This window comes from Coregonus lavaretus (genome assembly GCF_964263955.1).
Source record: "Coregonus lavaretus genome assembly, chromosome: 3".
NCBI lineage: Eukaryota > Metazoa > Chordata > Actinopteri > Salmoniformes > Salmonidae > Coregonus > Coregonus lavaretus.
The window spans coordinates 3,351,835-3,372,544 of record NC_139990.1 but is presented as its reverse complement, the minus strand read 5'-3'; the positions used below and the strand labels follow the sequence as shown (position 1 = coordinate 3,372,544).

Here is a 20,710-nt window from a genome sequence, read left to right as displayed (position 1 = left end):
TGAACTTGTCGATACCATTTTTATGTCTCTGTGTCCAGTATGAAGGAAGTTAGAGGTAGTTTATATTATATTATATTATATTATAGTTTCCCGAGCCAATGCTAACTAGCGTTAGCGCAATGACTCGATGCTACTAGCATGCTAGCAGATACCCACAGACTTCCAGTCATTGCGTCAACGCTAGTTAGCAATGGCTCGGGAAACTACCTCTTACTTCTTTCATACTGGACACAGAGACATACCATTTTTATCAACCAGTTCATCCGACTCTGGTTAAATAGATAAAAGGCCTCATTGCCAAAATCCCGAAGTATCCCTTTAAGAACAACCTATGACAATTTAAAAGATACAAGTGTCATACATGTCAAACATCTAAAATGTTGTCAAATTTGGGTAATAAAAAAAATGAGGTTTGTTAGCTTCATTAATTAAATGGATTCCAGTGGTACACCAGTGTGAATGATTGGGCCAAACCCATGCCAATAGCCAGGGACAATAATTAAACTCACATTCAATAAAATACGGCCTGTGCCTTTCTGGCTTGGCTAGTAGCGTCTTACTGGGCTGCAAGGTACAGACATACGTTTTACAGAACCAAACATTTTGACCTTCCTGGCAGTCTTTAATGTAATAATGATTGAACTAACTTGGGGCAAAGCAACAGCTGCCCATTGGTTGTCACATCCATCACCTCCAAGGTACACAGAACACCAAAGACAAATTGCACATGAAAACAATAACACTCCTACAATTCAGGGGGTGCACACAAACAGCATTCATTGTAACATTATGACCTTTAAAGTATGTTCAGCGTTTCAGAGGGTCTCCTTCCATAAAGAGTGAGAACGTTGAACCAATAGAATGCAATACCTGAAACTAGTGTTTTTCTTTGGACGGATACACATTGTCTGAGTAAGATTCTTGTAAAAACATGTAATAAAAATATACTTTCAAAGTCAGCAGGGCTATCCAGCTAGTCCAGTTAACCGAACAAGTCTTTGGCTACTGACAGCAGTACTCTTGAGGGTTGTTGGAGGCATGAGTTTGGACATTTTATTATTTCATTCCAAACGGTACCCTGTTCCCTATACAGTCCAGAGCCAGGCCCCGGTCAAAGGTAGTGCACTAGAATATGGAATAGGGAGCCATTTGGGATGCAGCCTCCCTTTCAATGTACAGTATGCAACTCCTGGTAGTGTTTGGGTGTTATATGCATACATCCTCAATCACCGTCGACTAAGTGGAGTGAACCCAGTTACTTTAAAGTGCAATTTTAAAGCAGAAATGGAGTTCTCCCTCTCTCTGTAGAGTCGACCTCTCTGAATCACCCCCTAATGAACCGCTCCCGTCGCTCGCAACCCAAGGCATTCAGCAGTATTTTTAATCATTTGTGTGCCTGCTGCTGTGAATTAGCTAGCGGCGCGTTTTTCTCTCCAGACATACTTGCTGACGGCACACAGGCTGGCACTCAAAAATGCTTATCATTACAAAAACTCATCTACTGGCTACCTTTCATTCCCCAATATTAACACAAGTAAAATCCATAAATAAAAACCCTACTGAATAAATATATGCTTTTTTTCTCCCCTTTGTTTTAATGGAACTGATTTTGGCACACAAGGTTCTTTGGGGTGCCCCACCCCTCCCCTCGGCTGGTGGTCTACATATGTGTGAGTGACACAACCTGTTCGGCACTAGCTTCCCCCCCCCCCCCTTGCATCTCATTCCCTCCCTCCCATCTCCCTCCCATCTCCCTCCCCCCTGCTCCTTAACGGCAGGCTGCAGTATGTCCATCAGAAGAAGTCAGGAGCCCAGTCCAGGACGGTCTGGGCCACAGCCAGAGCGGCCGCCCCCAGGGTGGCTGAGATGCCCCACACGGCCATCTTGACGAGCTGGTTGGCAGCCTGGTTGGGCTGCGTGTCCCTGGAAAGGACCAGCTGGGAGTCTGGGCCCCCGAGGCCTCGGGCCCGGAGGAGCTGCCGACGGAGGACCGAGTCGGGCCGCTGCTGCTCAGTGGCCGTCTGGAAGGCCTTGAAACAGTTGATGGTGATGCTGGAGACAGACAGAAGTAGATACTGTTGTCTGATAAGATGTGAGAGAAACACTTTCACATAACAGTTATTCATCACTGATGAGTTGTTTATGGCTTACAAGAATACTGAAACGGTAGACAAATATATAGGGTCAGCACTTCACGATACGAGTTGTCTTACTACAGGAAGTTGCCCGTTGTTTACCACCGTTCATGTGGTAGGAGAAAGGGGAGAGAAGGCCTTGCAGAGAAAGACAGAGCGAACAAATGTCAATAAGAAAGACAGAAGGGAAAGAGACAAGTGAAAAAAGTAAACGCTCCATAAGGGAGGGAGGAAAGATTGGAGGGAACAGTGCCCTATGGCCTCAACAAATACACTTCATTTGGCTACAGCCTTTTCTCAATTACAATAGCAACACAACACCAGAAGAACCAGCTAGTGCTAATGGGTAAGACCACAGCAACAACACAAAAAAAATCTCTTCTTCTTCTCCTCCTCAACAGTTTGGAGAAAAACATCATTAAAAAAAATCATCAAATATTTACTTCCATTTCATTATCATCCCGCTAGAAGTAATAGTGAACATTGCGCTACAACACGAAATGCAAATGCCTTCTTTCTCCGATTATGAACCTTGCAACAACAACAAAAAAGGACGGTTAATGACAGAAAACCGCCTCTTGGAAAATGGTACCCCGAGCATGCGTTCGTCTAAGTCTTTCGTTCGCTCTCCTTAAAAAAAAAAAGATTTACAAGGAGGACTTTGAGTGTCCCTCTCTCCCATGTCTCTCTCTCTCATTAGTATAATTTGCTAATGCTCCCAGGCTGAAAATAGCTGACAGGTAACAGCAGAGCAATTAACTTTTAAACTTTCCCTTTAAGGGAGTTTGGGAAAATATTTTGACAGGTTGAGGTGGCTTTGCTAGTGTCTTATCTTTGAAGTGAAGTATGTTGTCATTTCAGGGATAGAGGGCCATTTCAAAAGGAATTTGGCTATTGGCCTTGTGAGCTTTCCATCCTGCGCCCGCCAGTCATTCTCTGTGACCGTGGCACACTGTAGTCAGTGTTCCTGTGCCGCAGTAGTTCTGTATTCATGTTTAGCATTACTACACCAGCGATGCGTCCCAAATGGCACCCTATTCCCTAGGCCGAAGTAAAGTAAGGACACAACAGGGGTCAGATGGGTGATTCAGCATGCAGCTGTCCTCGTGACCCAGTGTGGTTGAGTCATCACCGACAGGCCCTGTTCTGTTTGTCGTGGTGCCACCGGGAGCTGCTCTCTCAGCCGTGCAGCGTGACGCAACACTACCCCCCCCCCCCCCCCCCCCCCCCCCCCCCGCTTGCTCTCTCCCTCTTTACTTTTGAGTCTCTCTCTCTAGAGATCCCCCCCACCCCCCAACATGACCTTCCTTAACGGAGCTAATGCCAAGTCTCGTATAGGAGACCCCCCACAGCCCACTCTCATTCAGCCAAGCTCTCCAGGGTCGTATTCATTTGACACCAAAACGGAAGAAAACGGACTGAAAGGGAGAATTCTACCTGAAATGTCCAATAAGTAATGTTACTTTTAATTCTCCAGTGCAAAACGTTCTGTGTGCATTAATTATTATGGCCCTGTCTTCTAGATGTCACATCTCTCTACCCGACGTCACCTGTTGTGAGATGAGCCTCACCCTGCCTGACTGGACTGACTCAGCACTTCTTACTACAGGAAGGAAGCAACCAGCCATCCAGAGAGCGTGGCACTGTCAGTGTCGCTACATTGCCCGTCAGGCAGACATTTGTATCTGGCTGTCACTCAAGGCCTCTTGTCAGCAATGTCATTTACCCCCGGAGAGGAATGACTGCAGCGCCGGTGGAAGGATACGGACCGAGGGATGACTGCAGCGCCGGTGGAAGGATACGGACTGAGGGATGACTGCAGCGCTGGTGGAAGGATACGGGCTACGGAGAGGGGAAGTGATCAGGGAGGTGGGGGGGTATGTCGACACTCACCACCCGTGATGAGGTATGGTACACACACAGAATCAGCGTCAAATCACACAACGTCACAACCTTCAAGGAGGTTAACACACTGACTTGTTCACAATCATACGTTGCCTTTGCGTATGAAACCCCGGTTTTTAGACTGAGTATGATAGAGAGGAAGGAAAAATGTGTGCTGAGGCAACTGTCCGTTTCTCGTCGGAGGGAGCTCTTTCAGAGGTGATTGTGCACAAGGTCTAACTGGCTAATCCCTTTCCAACGCCTCTGTGCTTCCCAGCATGCTCGCTGTCGCTGCGCAGAAACCACTGCCGTGCCATCCCCAACTCCATCCCCCCTCAACCCCCCACCACCTGGCTCAGAGATGTGCCTGAGGTGATATCACAGCCCCCCCACCGCAGCCCCAGTGGAGGCCAAGCTGGCCACATCACAGTCCTGCTGGGCCAGCCACCTCACACAGCAAACCCAGAAGGCCGGGAGGGGAGCCCCCTCAACCAGCCAGTCAGTCAGCCAACTGCTGCTGGAGGAGCTGATGCACTGGCTAGGTTACAGGTGGCAGCTTCTGCAGTAAGAAAGTGGTAGGCTATATTCAGTTGGATTTGATGTTTCTATAATCCTAAAGAAATTGTCACTGAAGAGGCATGAAAAAAGCTTGAGGGAGAACACTACATCACCACATTCTCCCCATTGCAGCCCATTCTAACCACATTCTCCCCATTGCAGCCCATTCTAACCACATTCTCCCCATTGTAGCCCATTCTAAGGTCAGTCCGAAAAATAGAGCCAGAAGCCAGGGGTTGGAGTGCGGTGAAGGCTGCTCATTTCATCTCCGCCCCAAGAACAATATTGGGGCATGTACCACACGGCTCAGCCTTCCCAAATTACCCCCCCCCCACCCCCTCCCTCTGATGGAGATGGGGGTTTAGCATGCTAAATCAGACAGCCCCATAACTACCTAGGGAATAGGCTTGTTTATTGGATAGCTGGCGCCCGCACAACGGGCCTCCAAAAATAACCCCCCCTTTCTCTCTCTGTGTGATGTGACGAGTGTGACGTTAAAAAGAGAAGAGAAGACATCCCAAACCCAGACTACTAACCATCCCATCCCTCTCCACAACCTTTTCTGTCAACAGACAGGCAAAGGCAGGCAGCGAGAGAAGCAGAAAAGCTGTCAGATCTAAAGTGAACCAGATTTCTGTCACTGATCCAAAACATTAGATGGGATTTCTGTCCACGAGGGAGAACAACATTGCTCTTGCGGGCATGGTAAAGGTATTCATTACCTCCCGCTGGTGTTGATAGCATCGTAAAAGTGAGCCTAGCAACCTACCTGTGGGGAAAAAATGAGAAAACCGCAAGGATCTACAGGCTCAATCTCACAGACTGACATATAACGTTTGCATACAAAGGACTGGGATGCAGACAGGCAGGACTGAACGTCAGCCACATCACAATAGACGTTAAGGAGGAAGAGGATCAGCTCCAGCATCATGGGGAGTCTATTCTGTGGCGTGGGCTGGGGGACTTGGTGCTCAACAACCCCACCTGCTGGACATGTGGAGAAACTCATCCTAGAGGACCACAGAGTACTTGCTCTACTCTGCTCTGCTCTCAGTCTGAACAAAGTTGGATCTACTGCTAATACTACAGAGAGGACCATCTCCCCTCACGTTCCCTATGTTTCAGGCCAGTTCAGATTAAAACCGGATTGTTGGATATCTGAATATTGTAGTCTAGAGGGTGGTACATTCAGCCGCTCTATTGGGTGCACACTGTCTGCCCTCCAGGACGCCTACAACACCAGGCGTCGCAGGAAGGCCAAGAAGATCATCAAGGACCTCAGCCACGGCCTGTTCTCCCCGCTTCCATCACTCAGATGCGGGCCGTATAGGATCATCATGGCTAAAACGGACAGTCTGGCCAATAGCTTCTACCCCCAGACCATCAGGCTGCTGAATAGCCACCACTAGTCAGCTACTTGACCCCCCCCCCCCCGTCCCCCTCCTGCCCCCCGGAAGTACCTTTTTTTTTTTTTTAAGCTGTGGAACTGGCTTCGAGGTTCAGATCTGAATTTGAGGGGTCTAGAGCAGGGTTCTTCAATTCCGGTCCTGGAGGGCCGAAACACTTCTGTTTTTTATTTCTACCTGGTAGTTAATTGCACTCACCTGGTGTCCCAGGTCTGAATTAGCCCCTGATTAGAAGGAGAGGATGAAAAACAGAGGTGTTTCGGCCCTCCAGGACCGGAATTGAAGAACCATGGTCTAGAGCAGGGGTATTCAACTCTTACCCTACGAGGTCCAGAGCCTGCTGGTTTTCTGTTCTACCTGATAATTAATTGCACCCACCTGGTGTCCCAGGTCTAATCAGTCCCTGATTAGAAGGGAACAATGGAAAAAAAGCAGTGGAACTGGCTTTGAGGTCCAGAGTTGAGTTTGAGGGGTCTAGAGGATCCACGCCAGGCCTGAACAGTAAAATCCCATCCCTTGCAGCAGACAGACATCCAAGAGTCTGCAGGCTGGATGGAACCCCCTGCTCGGTCTACACTCTAGTTAATGTTCCACTGTCTACAAACTCAATCTGACTGTGCTACATTTGGTGCCAGGTAATGTCTCCTCCGTTACCAAGTGACTAGCAGGATCCACATCTCCCTTCATTCCTAAGCCAGATGTAGCAGGAGCCTCTGCGCTGTTCTTTAGATCACAGATCCTAGCAACAGTAGTCATAACATTGAAGCACAGTCTCCTCCCCTCCCAAAGGTACTGTAAGTTATACAGGAAGACCCTGACCCACTCACCTCTTGCAGGACTGCAGCGCAGCACACTTGGCCAGCAGGGAGGGCGGGTAGCAGGTAAAGAGGCAGTGGGCCTGGGTGATGAGCTCCTCGTAGGGCAGGTCCTGGGGGATCTGGGACAGGAGTTGGTGCACCATGGCCATGTCACACTCGGTTTGCTTCACCTCCTTCTCCCTGTGCAGGACGATCTACAAAGGAGACTGAATATTAGCATGCTCTGTCCCATTCAACCATTCAGTAGAGAGTAGTAACAATTAGTCTAGTAACAATTAGTCTAGCTACACTTGGTTAAAACCCAATTAATACGTTTCAAATCGACATTTACATTTACATTTTAGTCATTTAGCAGACGCTCTTATCCAGAGCGACTTACATGAACAATTAGGGTTAAGTGCCTTGCTCAAGGGCACGTCGACAGATTTTTCGGGGATTAGAACCAGCGACCTTTCGGTTACTGGCACAACGCTCTTAACCACTAAGCTACCTGCCGCCCCATGCATATTACACCAACGTCTACCATGTACCTCAGACTTCTACACCAGACTGTGTGCTGTCCCGGGAAATGTGCAGTGAGTAAATCTAGTAACCTGAGAGACAGGATGAACTACTGTGTCTAGTAACCTGAGAGACAGGATGAACTACTGTGTCTAGTAACCTGAGAGGCAGGATGAACTACATTTCCTGACTGATTTGTTATCCCGACTTCAAAAGGCCTCGGCCCCCTTTGGTTTGTGTGCAGCTCCAGTATCTAGCAGGGGGTAGGCTTATGGAGGAGAAGAAAGGGGCCATTTAACGCAATCTAGCACAAACACAGCCAGTCCTCCACACCAAAGCTCTGGTGAGTTCATTAGAGTTGTTTCATTAACTGGTCTAGCTTTAAACAAAGTGCCCTGGATTCCTGTGTATGTGTGTGTGTGTGTGTGTGTGTCAGTGAGAAGAGAGAAATCCTTGCCTTTTCTTTTTGAAAAACGTGTTGTTTTGTTTTCCTTTGCTGCTGACAAGTAGTCACAAAACAACTCCATTTACAAAGGGCAGAGCTAGAAACACAAATTTGAAGTTTGGCGAGATATCACTTCCCCAATACTCACAAAATAGATAATAACTTATCTATTATATTGTATTCGATTACTATTCTATTCTATAAACAGAGAGGTCACAGTTCAAATGGTGGTTCTTACCACAGCAGCGAAGTAGATGGCCATCAGGGGGTGTGAAGCCAGGAAGAAGTCATAGAGCCTGAGGATGTGACGGAACTCAGACAGGACGTGGCTGTACCATGTGATGAGCCAGCTCAGAGCAAAGATGGTGCCCACCTCGGCCCTGCAGCAAAACACGAAGTCAAGTCAGTTATTATTCTTTTTTTAAAATTGGATAGGCTAGAAGTACAATATATTTATACCAAAGCATGTGGACACCCCTTCAAATTAGTGGATTTGGCTATTTCAACCAAACCAATTGCTGACAGGTGTATAAAATCGAGCACTCAGCCATGCAATCTCCATAGACAAACATTGGCACTAGAACGGCTTTACTGAAGAGCTCAGTGACTTTCAACGTGGCACCGTCATAGAATGCCAAATTTCTGCCCTGCTAGAGCTGCCCCGGTCAACTGTGAGTGCTGTTGTTGTAAAGTGGAAACTTCTAGCCGAGTGCTGAAGCACGTAGCGCATAAAAATTATATTTCCTCGGTTGCAACACTCACTACCGAGTTCCAAACTGCCTCTGGAAGCAAAACCAGCACAAGAACTGTTCGTTGGGAGCTTCATGAAATGGGTTTCCATGGCCGAGCAGCCGCACACAAGCCTAAGATCACCATGTGCAATGTCAAGCGTCGGCTGGAGTGGTGTAAAGCTCGCCGCCATTGGACTCTGGAGCAGTGGAAACGCGTTCTCTGGAGTGATGAATCACACTTCATCATCTGGCAGTCCGACGGATGAATCTGGGTTTGGCGGATGCCAAGAGAACGCTACCTGCCCCAATGCATAGTGCCAACTGTAAAGGTGGAGGAGGAATAATGGTCTTTCTTGGTTAGGGCTAGGGCTAGGGCTCTTAGTTCTAGTGAAGGGAAATCTTAACGCTACAGCATACAATGACATTCTAGAAGATTCTGTGCTTCCAACATTGTGACAACAGTTTGGGGAAGGCCCTTTCCTGTTTCAGCATGACAATGCCCCTGTGCACAAAGCGAGGTCCATGCAGAAATGGCTTGTCGAGATTGGTGTGGAAGAACTTGACTGGCCTGCACAGAGCCCTGACCTCAACCCCATCGAACACCTTTGGGATGAATTGGAACGCAGACTGTGATCCAGGCCTAATCGCCCAACATCAGTGCCTGACCTCACGAATGCTCTTGTGGCTGAATGGAAGTAAGTCCCCGCAGCAACGTTCCAACATCTAGTGGAAAGCCTTCCTAGAAGAGTGGAGGCTGTTATAGCAGCAAAGGGGGGGGACCAACTCCATATTAATGCCCATGATTTTGGGATTAGATGTTCGACGAGCAGGTGTCCACATACTTTTGGTCATGTAGTGTAGTCAAAGGTAGAGGAAAGATGGAGGAGAGAGTGTGCTGAAATAGCAGTGGGCCGGATTCCAACCCATGCTGCAGTGATATTTTCCAGAGGCAGCAGCTGTGAACGCTAGACCACCCTAGGCCATGTGAACAAGTCAAGTGAAGTGTTATTCAAAGTGCATCATCACAGAGTCTTAATACACTTTACAGAGGGAACAAACAGCAACAACATTGCTCAACCTCTCATTATGAAAAGCAACAGCGACATCAACAGCTAATTTGTACACTGGCTAATTAAAATACAACAGTTGAAGTCCCACTAGCTGATGTCACAGGAGGTTCGCGGCACCTTAATTGGGGATGATGGGTTGGTGGTAATGGCTGGAGCGGAATGGTATCAAATACATCAAACACATGGTTTCCATGTTTGATGCCATTCCCTTGGTGCCGTTCCAGACATTATTATGAGCCGTCCTTCCCTCAGCAGCCTCCACTGGTTGATGTACAGTCAAATCCAATCTCCTCATCCTGCCTGGGGGGTAAATAATATCTTCATCTTTTTTGTGATGATGACCTCAGGACAGCCCAGCACTTAACCTGTATTTGCCTCCAAAGTGGGGATGGATGTCTTAGTGAAATGTGTGGATAAAACAAAGGCTACGTCCCATAGGGCTCTCGTCAAAAGTAGCACTATACAGTTAGGGAAAAAAGTATTTGATCCCCTGCTGATTTTGTACGTTTGCCCACTGACAAAGAAATGATCAGTATATAATTTTAATGGTAGGTTTATTTGAACAGTGAGAGACAGAATAACAACAACAAAATCCAGGAAAACGCATGTCAAAAATGTTATAAATTGATTTGCATTTTAATTAGGGAAATAAGTATTTGACCCCCTCTCAATCAGAAAGATTTCTGGCTCCCAGGTGTCTTTTATACAGGTAACAAACTGAGATTAGGAGCACTCCCTTTAAGTGTGCTCCTAATCTCAGTTTGTTACCTGTATAAAAGACACCTGTCCACAGAAGCAATCAATCAATCAGATTCCAAACTCTCCTCCATGGCCAAGACCAAAGAGCTCTCCAAGGATGTCAGGGACAAGATTGTAGACCTACACAAGGCTGGAATGGGCTACAAGACCGTCGCCAAGCAGCTTGGTGAGAAGGTGACAACAGTTGGTGCGATTATTCACAAATGGAAGAAACACAAAAGAACTGTCAATCTCCCTCGGCCTGGGGCTCCATGCAAGCTCTCACCTTGTGGAGTTGCAATGATCAGGAGAACGGTGAGGAATCAGCCCAGAACTACACGGGAGGATCTTGTCAATGATCTCAAGGCAGCTGGGACCATAGTCACCAAGAAAACAATTGGTAACACACTGCGCCGTGAAGGACTGAAATCCTGCAGCGCCCGCAAGGTCCCCCTGCTCAAGAAAGCACATATACAGGCCCGTCTGAAGTTTGCCAATGAACATCTGAATGATTCAGAGGAGAACTGGGTGAAAGTGTTGTGGTCAGATGAGACCAAAATGGAGCTTTTGGTATCAACTCAACTCGCCGTGTTTGGAGGAGGAGGAATGCTGCCTATGACCCCAAGAACACCATCACCACCGTCAAACATGGAGGTGGAAACATTATGCTTTGGGGGTGTTTTTCTGCTAAGGGGACAGGACAACTTCACCGCATCAAAGGGACGATGGACGGGGCCATGTACCGTCAAATCTTGGGTGAGAACCTCCTTCCCTCAGCCAGGGCATTGAAAATGGGTCGTGGATGGGTATTCCAGCATGACAATGACCCATAACACACAGCCAAGGCAACAAAGGAGTGGCTCAAGAAGAAGCACATTAAGGTCCTGGAGTGGCCTAGCCAGTCTCCAGACCTTAATCCCATAGAAAATCTGTGGAGGGAGCTGAAGGTTCGAGTTACCAAACGTCAGCCTCGAAACCTTAATGACTTGGAGAAGATCTGCAGAGGAGTGGGACAAAATCCCTCCTGAGATGTGTGCAAACCTGGTGGCCAACTACAAGAAACGTCTGACCTCTGTGATTGCCAACAAGGGTTTTGCCACCAAGTACTAAGTCATGTTTTGCAGAGGGGTCAAATACTTATTTCCCTCATTAAAATGCAAATCAATTCATATAACATATTCTGTCTCTCACCGTTCAAATAAACCTACCATTAAAATTATAGACTGATCACGTCTTTGCAGTGGGCAAACATACAAAATCAGCAGGGGATCAAATACTTTTTTCCCCTCACTGTATAAGAAATAGGGTACCATTTGGGGGGGGGGGGGGGGGACGGGACACAAGTTATGCCTATGCCAGCTTCTGTGAGTAAGTACGGTCACACACTGATGATGTAATTATAGAGTACAGAGAGCCCAGTCCTAAAGGCAAGGCATTAGCCATGGTTCACTACAGAAGCCCTTTGGAATCCAGCTCTTAATGCAGCTCTATTTTAGGAGCCGAAAATGGCTTTTGGGTGATTGCACGCCAGCGGGAGCTGAAAAATATTTTGGTATCTCAGATTGTTCTGGCAATTCTAGCAATTGTGCTTTTTAATGTCTTAAAATTAAAAATTAAAAAAGGTAGTCGAGATATTATTTGTAATGTTGAATACATTTGTGAAATTTTTTTTTCTCCAGAATCTAGACATACTCCATATGTTAGAGAACCCTATAAGGAGTATAATGACTACAAGATGTTGTCTGTCTCATGTACGGTTCACAGATCATAGGGTCTTACAAGAGGAATCTAGAAAGGGCTTAAAATGTCTGCTTTCATCATGATTTTCTCAGAAATGGTTTGTGATACAAATGTAAAAAGCATTTCAAATGTCCTTCCTCCCAATGAAGTTTATATGTGAGAATTGCCAGAACAATCTGAGATACCCAAAATATTTACCGCTCCCGCTGGCGTGGAACCACCCTTTTCTGAGTTGTTATTTGTGGGCTTGGCAGGAGAAAAACTCATTGTATTCGAGTACCTCTCACAAAAAAAAAAAACATCCGTAGGCAGCCCTATAGCTAACTGAACATTTAGTACGGAAACCACAACAGCAACAATCATTGCGTTGTCAAATGTCTTGCCTCTGTAAACCTTTCATTTTGTTAAAATTAAGTAATGCCTACTTATAAAAACTAGGCTAAAGAACTGTTCTAGCATCAAATATTTCTTGAGGTAGCCTAAAAGCAGTGGCAGCAGCAGAGCCAGACACCATTAAACCTGTGGGCTTCCGTCTCCTCGGCTCTGTCTCAAATAGCAGCCTATTCTCTAGATAGGGCACTAGCCTACTGTACTTTTGACCAGGGCCCATAGAGCTATGGTCAAAAGTAGTCCACTATATAGGAAGATGGGGTGCAATCTGGGATGCAGCCTTCTGCTCATGGCCCTACACTAGGCTACAGTGACCAGAGCAGACCTCCCTCCCGCCAGCCCGTCTACCAAGATGCACCCCTATTCATATTTATCACTACATCATCCTATTCTCTGCATTTGACATGGGGCCACTATCACAAATAACTATTTTCAATCAGGGCCTGGGGACGCTCTGCACGCAACAGAGAAAGAGGGAGGGAGGGAGGGAGGGAGGGAAGAACAACAGTAGAGGTTTATGTGATACAGGTTAACCCATAAAATTCCAACACAATCCCTAGGACACACAGTGCAAATAAAACGAGGACAGTATAAAATACTGTAGTAGTGTGTTTTAGTACACTACACACTGGGGTTTTAAGAGGGTTACAGTCACACTTTGACTAGCAGTCAAATAAAACACAGCTTCAGGTTTTGAGTCAAAACATTGATCCTTATCTGCTGCGTTACATTTCCTCTGAGCTGGATGAAAAACATGTCTAGCGTGCAGAAAAGAAAATCCTCAACCATAGCTCGTTGTGACTTGCCAGTGCAGCGCATCATATTGACGTTGAGAAAACCTTAAGATGGTTGACAATCAAGAGCCAACGTGACATTGAGAGAACAGAGAACACAATGACAGCACAGTGGAAGGCTGTGGAATCCTTTGACTGGCTGACAGCTAGCTGTGGAGACAGGAAACCAGGGCCCGTTCTTAACGCAAAGTCTTCCCAATTAAATCCCACCGTGGTATACGTTCTTGTCAGACCATCAATTATACAAACGCATCAAATAAATAAGAAATCCACAGTCTTCCATCCTTTTCTCATTCTCTATCCCTCTGTTCTGTTTTCTCATACTAACTACACACGGACGGCAAGGCAGGTAGAGAGAGATAGATGCAATCAATAGGATGGATTTTACTCCATATCTTTGTTTGACTCGATTGTAATTAATATCCTGGCTGCGACGACCTGCCTTTCCGAGACAAACATGTACACTCTACTGCCCCCTTCAGGAGAAAAGAAGCAGGGCCTGCGTCTCAGAGTAGGAGTGATGATCTAGGATCGGTTTTGCTTTTTGGATCATAATGAATACAATTACATATACATGGGGGACCTGATCCTAGATCAGTATTCTACTTTGAGAGCCTTCATGAATATGGGCGGCGATCATTAGGTCGCAACTGCAAATATAAAAACTAATTTTGCTGTTAGAAAATATATTTTCACAAGGTAAAACATCTGAAAGTTTTTTCTTTAACACATCATAAAACAAAATACATTCCACTGGTATAAACTGAACATTTTTCAAAACGTTAGCTCATGAATCAGAGTTTGAAGTTGGGGAAAACTGATAGAATTACTTCAAAGTGAACATGTACAGTGGGGAAAAAAAGTATTTAGTCAGCCACCAATTGTGCAAGTTCTCCCACTTAAAAAGATGAGAGAGGCCTGTAATTTTCATCATAGGTACACGTCAACTATGACAGACAAATTGAGAAAAAAAATCCAGAAAATCACATTGTAGGATTTGTAATGAATTTATTTGCAAATTATGGTGGAAAATAAGTATTTGGTCACCTACAAACAAGCAAGATTTCTGGCTCTCACAGACCTGTAACTTCTTCTTTAAGAGGCTCCTCTGTCCTCCACTCGTTACCTGTATTAATGGCACCTGTTTGAACTTGTTATCAGTATAAAAGACACCTGTCCACAAACTCAAACAGTCACACTCCAAACTCCACTATGGCCAAGACCAAAGAGCTGTCAAAGGACACCAGAAACAAAATTGTAGACCTGCACCAGGCTGGGAAGACTGAATCTGCAATAGGTAAGCAGCTTGGTTTGAAGAAATCAACTGTGGGAGCAATTATTAGGAAATGGAAGACATACAAGACCACTGATAATCTCCCTCGATCTGGGGCTCCACGCAAGATCTCACCCCGTGGGGTCAAAATGATCACAAGAACGGTGAGCAAAAATCCCAGAACCACACGGGGGGACCTAGTGAATGACCAGCAGAGAGCTGGGACCAAAGTAACAAAGCCTACCATCAGTAACACACTACGCCGCCAGGGACTCAAATCCTGCAGTGCCAGACGTGTCCCCCTGCTTAAGCCAGTACATGTCCAGGCCCGTCTGAAGTTTGCTAGAGTGCATTTGGATGATCCAGAAGAGGATTGGGAGAATGTCATATGGTCAGATGAAACCAAAATAGAACTTTTTGGTAAAAACTCAACTCGTCGTGTTTGGAGGACAAAGAATGCTGAGTTGCATCCATAGAACACCATACCTACTGTGAAGCATGGGGGTGGAAACATCATGCTTTGGGGCTGTTTTTCTGCAAAGGGACCAGGACGACTGATCCGTGTAAAGGAAAGAATGAATGGGGCCATGTATCGTGAGATTTTGAGTGAAAACCTCCTTCCATCAGCAAGGGCATTGAAGATGAAACGTGGCTGGGTCTTTCAGCATGACAATGATCCCAAACACACCGCCCGGGCAACGAAGGAGTGGCTTCGTAAGAAGCATTAAGGTCCTGGAGTGGTCTAGCCAGTCTCCAGATCTCAACCCCATAGAAAATCTTTGGAGGGAGTTGAAAATCCGTGTTGCCCAGCGACAGCCCCAAAACATCACTGCTCTAGAGGAGATCTGCATGGAGGAATGGGCCAAAATACCAGCAACAGTGTGTGAAAACCTTGTGAAGACTTACAGAAAACGTTTGACCTGTGTCATTGCCAACAAAGGGTATATAACAAAGTATTGAGAAACTTTTGTTATTGACCAAATACTTATTTTCCACCATAATTTGCAAATAAATTCATAAAAAATCCTACAAAGTGATTTTCTGGAGAAAAACAATCTCATTTTGTCTGTCATAGTTGACGTGTACCTATGATGAAAATTACAGGCCTCTCTCATCTTTTTAAGTGGGAGAACTTGCACAATTGGTGGCTGACTAAATACTTTTTTCCCCCACTGTATTCCTTGCAGCCTTACCTCGCTTGTCATCTGCCATTCAAACCTGCGATCAGATCTTTTCTCAAATAATCTGGGAAACTGGATTTCCAATTTCCCTAAAGGGCACAAGTAAACACATATTTTAATATACAGTACCAGTCAAAAGTTTGGACATACCTACTCATTCCAGGGTTTTTCTTTCTTTTTACTATTTTTTACATTGTAGAATAATAGTGAAGACATCAAAACTATGAAATAACACATATGGAATCATGTAGTAACCAAAAAAGTGTTAAACAAATCAAAATATATTTTATATTTGAGATTCTTCAAAGTAGCCAACCTTTGCCTTGATGACAGCTTTGCACACTCTTGGCATTCTCTCAACCAGCTTCACGAGGTAGTCACCTGGAATGCATTTCAATTAACAGGTGTGCCTTGTTAAAAGTTAATTTGTGGAATTTATTTCCTTCTTAATGCTTTGAGCCAATCAGTTGTGTTGTGACAAGGTAGGGGTGGTAAACAGAAGTTAGCCCTATTTGGTAAAAGACCAAGTTCATATTATGGCAAGAACAGCTGAAATAAGCAAAGACATTACTTTAAGACATGAAGGTCAGTCAATCCGGAAAATGTCAAGAACTTTGAAAGTTTCTTCAAGTGCAGTCGCAAAAATCATCAAGCGCTATGATTAAACTAGCTCTCATGAGGATCGCCACAGGAAAGGAAGACCCAGAGTTACCTTTGCTGCAGAGGATAAGCTCATTAAAGTTACCAGCCTCAGAAATTGCAGCCCAAATAAATGCTTCACAGAGTTCAAGTAACAGACTCATCTCAACATCAATTGTTCAGAGGAGACTGCGTGAATCAGGCCTTCATGGTCGAATTGCTGCAAAGAAACCACTACTAAAGGACAGCAATAATAAGAAGAGACTTGCTTGGGCCAAGAAACACGAGCAATGGACATTAGGCCGGTGGAAATATGTCCTTTGGTCTGATGAGTCCAAAGTTGAGATTTTTGGTTCCAACCGCCATGTCTTTGTGAGACGCAGAGTAGGTGAACAGATGATCTCCGCATGTGTGGTTCCCACCATGAAGCATGGAGGACGAGGTGTGATGGTGTGGGGGTGCTTTGCTGGTGACAATGTCAGTGACTTATTTAGAATTCAAGGCACACTTAACCAGCATGGCTACCACAGCATTCTGCAGCAATACGCCATCCCATCTGGTTTGCACTTAGTGGGACTATCATTTGTTTTTCAACAGGACAATGACCCAAAACACACCTCCAGGCTGTGTAAGGGCTATTTGACCAATAAGTAGAGTGATGGTGCTGCATCAGATGACCTGGCCTCCATAATCACCCGACCTCAACCCAATTGAGATGGTTTGGGATGAGTTGGACCGCAGAGTGAAGGAAAATCAGCCAACAAGTGCTCAGCATATGTGGGAACTCCTTCAAGACTGTTGGAAAAGCATTCCTCATGAAGCTGGTTGAGAGAATGCCAAGAGTGTGCAAAGCTGTCATCAAGCAAAGGGTGGCTTCTTTGAAGAATATATTTTGATTTATTTAACAATTTTTTGGTTACTACATGATTCCATATGTGTTATTTCATAGTTTATGTCTTCACTATTATTCTACAATGTAGAAAATAGTCAAAATAAAGAAAAACCCTTGAATGAGTAGGTGTGTCCAAACTTTTAACTGGTACAGTATATATATAAAAACAATATTTTTTATTTTTTATTTTTTTTACACTGTCACATACACCAGATAGGTTTCACCTAACATGTGATGTGTGGATACCTGGACCACCTATTGAGATGTGCCATTTGTTAAGTAAATCAGATGATAAAATGAGGTGCTAGGGAGGCTGGAGTGGGTCTTTAACTTTGTAACAAATCCACACAAAAAAATAAAATAATAATTACCTCAGCATAAAATCATGTAGTTGTGGATCAACTTGCTCCAGTATTGGCATTAGGTAGTTCAGTATGTGCTTGGTGCTGTCCATGGTAGGATCCATGAAATCCCTGCAGGAGCATGTGGCCACGATGGACACAGAGAAGGGAAGCCATCTTTGTTGTGTTAAAATGTTAAAATAAGGGGTATAATAACAGAACTGGGTCGCAATAGTATTTTAAATATTTCAAATACTTAAGGTCAAATAAAAATTAAATAGTGTTGCATGCGTCGTAAAACACTAACAGTAAAAAGCTGTGTTTGATTGAGCTTGCCTGGCGCAATGGAACCAATTGAATAGTCCCAAAATTGCCAAGCCCACCCATCTGGCATTACAGTCAGGCTCAAGCAAAATCTCACAGTAGTTGAAATATTTCAAATACTATTTGAACTCAGGTCTGGGCCGTTACGTATTCATAAAGAGTCTCATAGTAAGTGTCCTAATATAGGATCAGAGGGGGACCAGATCTGATCCTAGATCAGTAACAACAGCAATAACCCTCATAATGTATAAGATTATATACAGTATGGGCAGGGAGGACCGGATGTGATCCTAGATCAGTAACAACAGCAATAACCCTCATAATGTATAAGATTATATACAGTATGGGCAGGGAGGACTGGATCTAATCCTAAATCAATAACAACAGAAATAACCCTCATATCTACCTGAGGTGGTGATTGGAAAGGGTCTCCAAAATGGCGATGGCCATGCGCTCCCCGACCACCAGCAGGAAGGTGACCACGATGTCATGGTAACCCTGGTAGTAGTGTAACGCAGGGTTCTTCTGTAGAACAACCAGGATGATGTCAATCAGCTGTTCCTGTAGCACCTGCTTCTCGTCCACACGCATGCCTGGGGAGAGGGGAAGAAAACATGGCTGTATCTCAATACTAAAAACAAAACAAAAAAAGAGGTAGCCGCAAACTCTATTGCTCTGATTCAATCCATACATTAACAACCAGCGTCTAGGCAGCAAGCTGCAATCACTACGGCTTCAGATACTTGTGTCTCAACCTCAGTGTCTCAATACCTGTCAACAGCTTGCTTTCATCATTTACTTACCTTCAAGAACACTAGACACTGATATAAGCAGCCCGTTTCTGGTAGATACAAGGATTGGATTGAAGTCTGTTTCCACCATATTGGTTTTAGTTTTATTAAATCAAGTCTCCTTTAATCAGTGGTCATGATGAAGAAAATGAAATAAGGTAATGAGATAAGGAAATTATTAAGGAAGCCACTGAACAACAGTATTGAGACGCCCCCCCCCCCCCCCCCCCCCAGTAAGGCCCTGAGTTAACTGACAAAGGGAGGATAGACAGTGAAGTATCAGCTGACCCCTGATCAGATCAAATGCACGCACAGTGAGTGAGTAATTTCCATTCTATTCTATTCCATGGCAGCGAGTAAGTTGCCTTTACTCTAATGTATTCTATTCTATTCGATTCTATGGCACAGTGAGTGAGTTACCTCTTGGGAAACGTTTCATGGACCTCCTGACGTCAAGGAGCACCTGGTTGAAGTCCTTGTGGTTCTCTCGGACATCCTTTGCTGGAATCAAAACACAACTGCTTGGTGTCCACCCCAACCATTGGTTTCAGTTGAACATACAGTATTCCTCAGTGCTACTGCCAAAGGCAATGAGTGTTGTTTGTGGGGCATTTACATTCCTTTGTTGCACAGTATTGAGGACTAAGGATGAGTCATTGTTGATATAAGTAACCTGAACTTAATGAGGTTACAGTAGGCTACATACAATTAACATACATCAACGGACTATAGACAGCTAGACGCATACTGACACAATGCAATGTACAACTTGGCTGACATGGCTGTAGATTACTATGGCGTCATAGGGAAAGTGTCTACAGTCATTTCTCAGGGCATTGGCCAACTGCAATAATGGGCATCCATTCCTCACATGTAAACATCACACTCACTAGGTTTAGCAGGCAAGTTGTACACATTGACGCTGAGCAGCTTGGGCCAGACTTTCCTTCTGATCTCGTCTGTTAGAAGGCCTCCCTTGCTGACGGCCGCCCTCCGCAGGGTCTCAATGTCCACCGGGTCACAGTTCAGGGCCTGGTGGATCTCCACCAGCTTCAGCTTCTTCCACGATTCGTGCTCTGCTTGACAACAGAAAATATGAATTGAGATCATACATGTCGTTCAGTTAGCAATACTGTCTTGACTGTGGTCACGGTTTGCTGGGATGATAACCCCAATATTTCTTGAGTACCACTGCAAGCAAGGGCTCTTGTCTATGCTGGTATGTTGAAATCACTTTTTGTTAGTCAACTCCTTCCACATAATGCTATTTAATTTCAATATGGAAGTTACAAGTGTGTGCTTTTCACACTTAATACTATGTTACTAATGTGAAATGTGGCGCATATAACTAGCAATAGTATCCCACCAATCTATTGCAATCTTGCTTTGCTTCAACTACATGGGCAACTTTACTGACAGTAACCACTTTTACCTGTGCAGGTTGACATGTTTTGATAAAGAATGAGTGATTATTAATTATAGAATGTGCATTTGTATTGCCAATAAGAATGATGGTTCATATGGGTCAATCCCATCCAGGTTCTGCTCTGGGTCAATCGATGGTCACGTTGCTTTGTTGTTCCACATAGTATGTCTGGCAGCTGGCCAGCTGACACAGAGGACTCATACAGAGCTAGCTACATGAGAAGCTATGAATCTATTCAATGATCAACTGTACAACTATTCTCAACATGTAATATATGGGTACATTATCTGCAATTTGGTAATGACTGAGTACTGACTGATTAAGTTTACCTCCATGTCGCTGTGCATTTCCATTTCCATTCTCCCTGGCTCCTGTACCTTGCTGGTGTTTCTTCCCTTTTTTCATATCCTGTTAAAATGAATAGAGCATCAACAGTACATATGTTGTGCTATCGGCACTTGCAGAAGTAAATCCAGGTTTAAAATACTTTCTCTAACTACAGAAAACAACAATTAAAACGAATTCAGAGCATGAGCTGTCATCTGTCGAACAGCTGTTCCTGTTCCATCCGCTCTTGTCCCAGGAAATCAACCGAAAATGATTTGAGAGATTTATATTTTTATGTTATCTGAT

The 20,710-nt window shown here is 44.8% G+C and overlaps 1 protein-coding gene across 1 annotated transcript; it reads right to left on the bottom strand.

Moving 5' to 3' along the window:
- Positions 1–605: 605 nt before the first annotated feature.
- Positions 606–20,658, bottom strand: LOC311124808 (TBC1 domain family member 20-like). Its single transcript, XM_084158336.1, has 8 exons — positions 20,407–20,658; positions 19,542–19,727; positions 19,072–19,152; positions 18,267–18,453; positions 17,567–17,668; positions 7,986–8,127; positions 6,811–6,995; positions 606–2,052 (listed from the first exon to the last, which is right to left on the bottom strand). Exons 1-8 carry the CDS (start codon positions 20,480–20,482, stop codon positions 1,794–1,796), a joined length of 1,218 nt encoding a protein of 405 aa, XP_084014462.1. The 5' UTR covers positions 20,483–20,658; the 3' UTR covers positions 606–1,793.
- Positions 20,659–20,710: the final 52 nt, after the last annotated feature.

Bases quoted from the DNA above. Each gene is read 5' to 3' on its own strand.
- LOC311124808 (XM_084158336.1), bottom strand. From the start codon at position 20,482: ATGAAAAAAGGGAAGAAACACCAGCAAGGTACAGGAGCCAGGGAGAAT. The intron at 17,669-18,266 runs GTAGATATGAGG...ATGCTCCTGCAG, and splicing joins CTTTCCAATCACCACCTCAG to GGATTTCATGGATCCTACCA. The intron at 6,996-7,985 runs GTAAGAACCACC...TCTCCTTTGTAG, and splicing joins CCATCTACTTCGCTGCTGTG to ATCGTCCTGCACAGGGAGAA.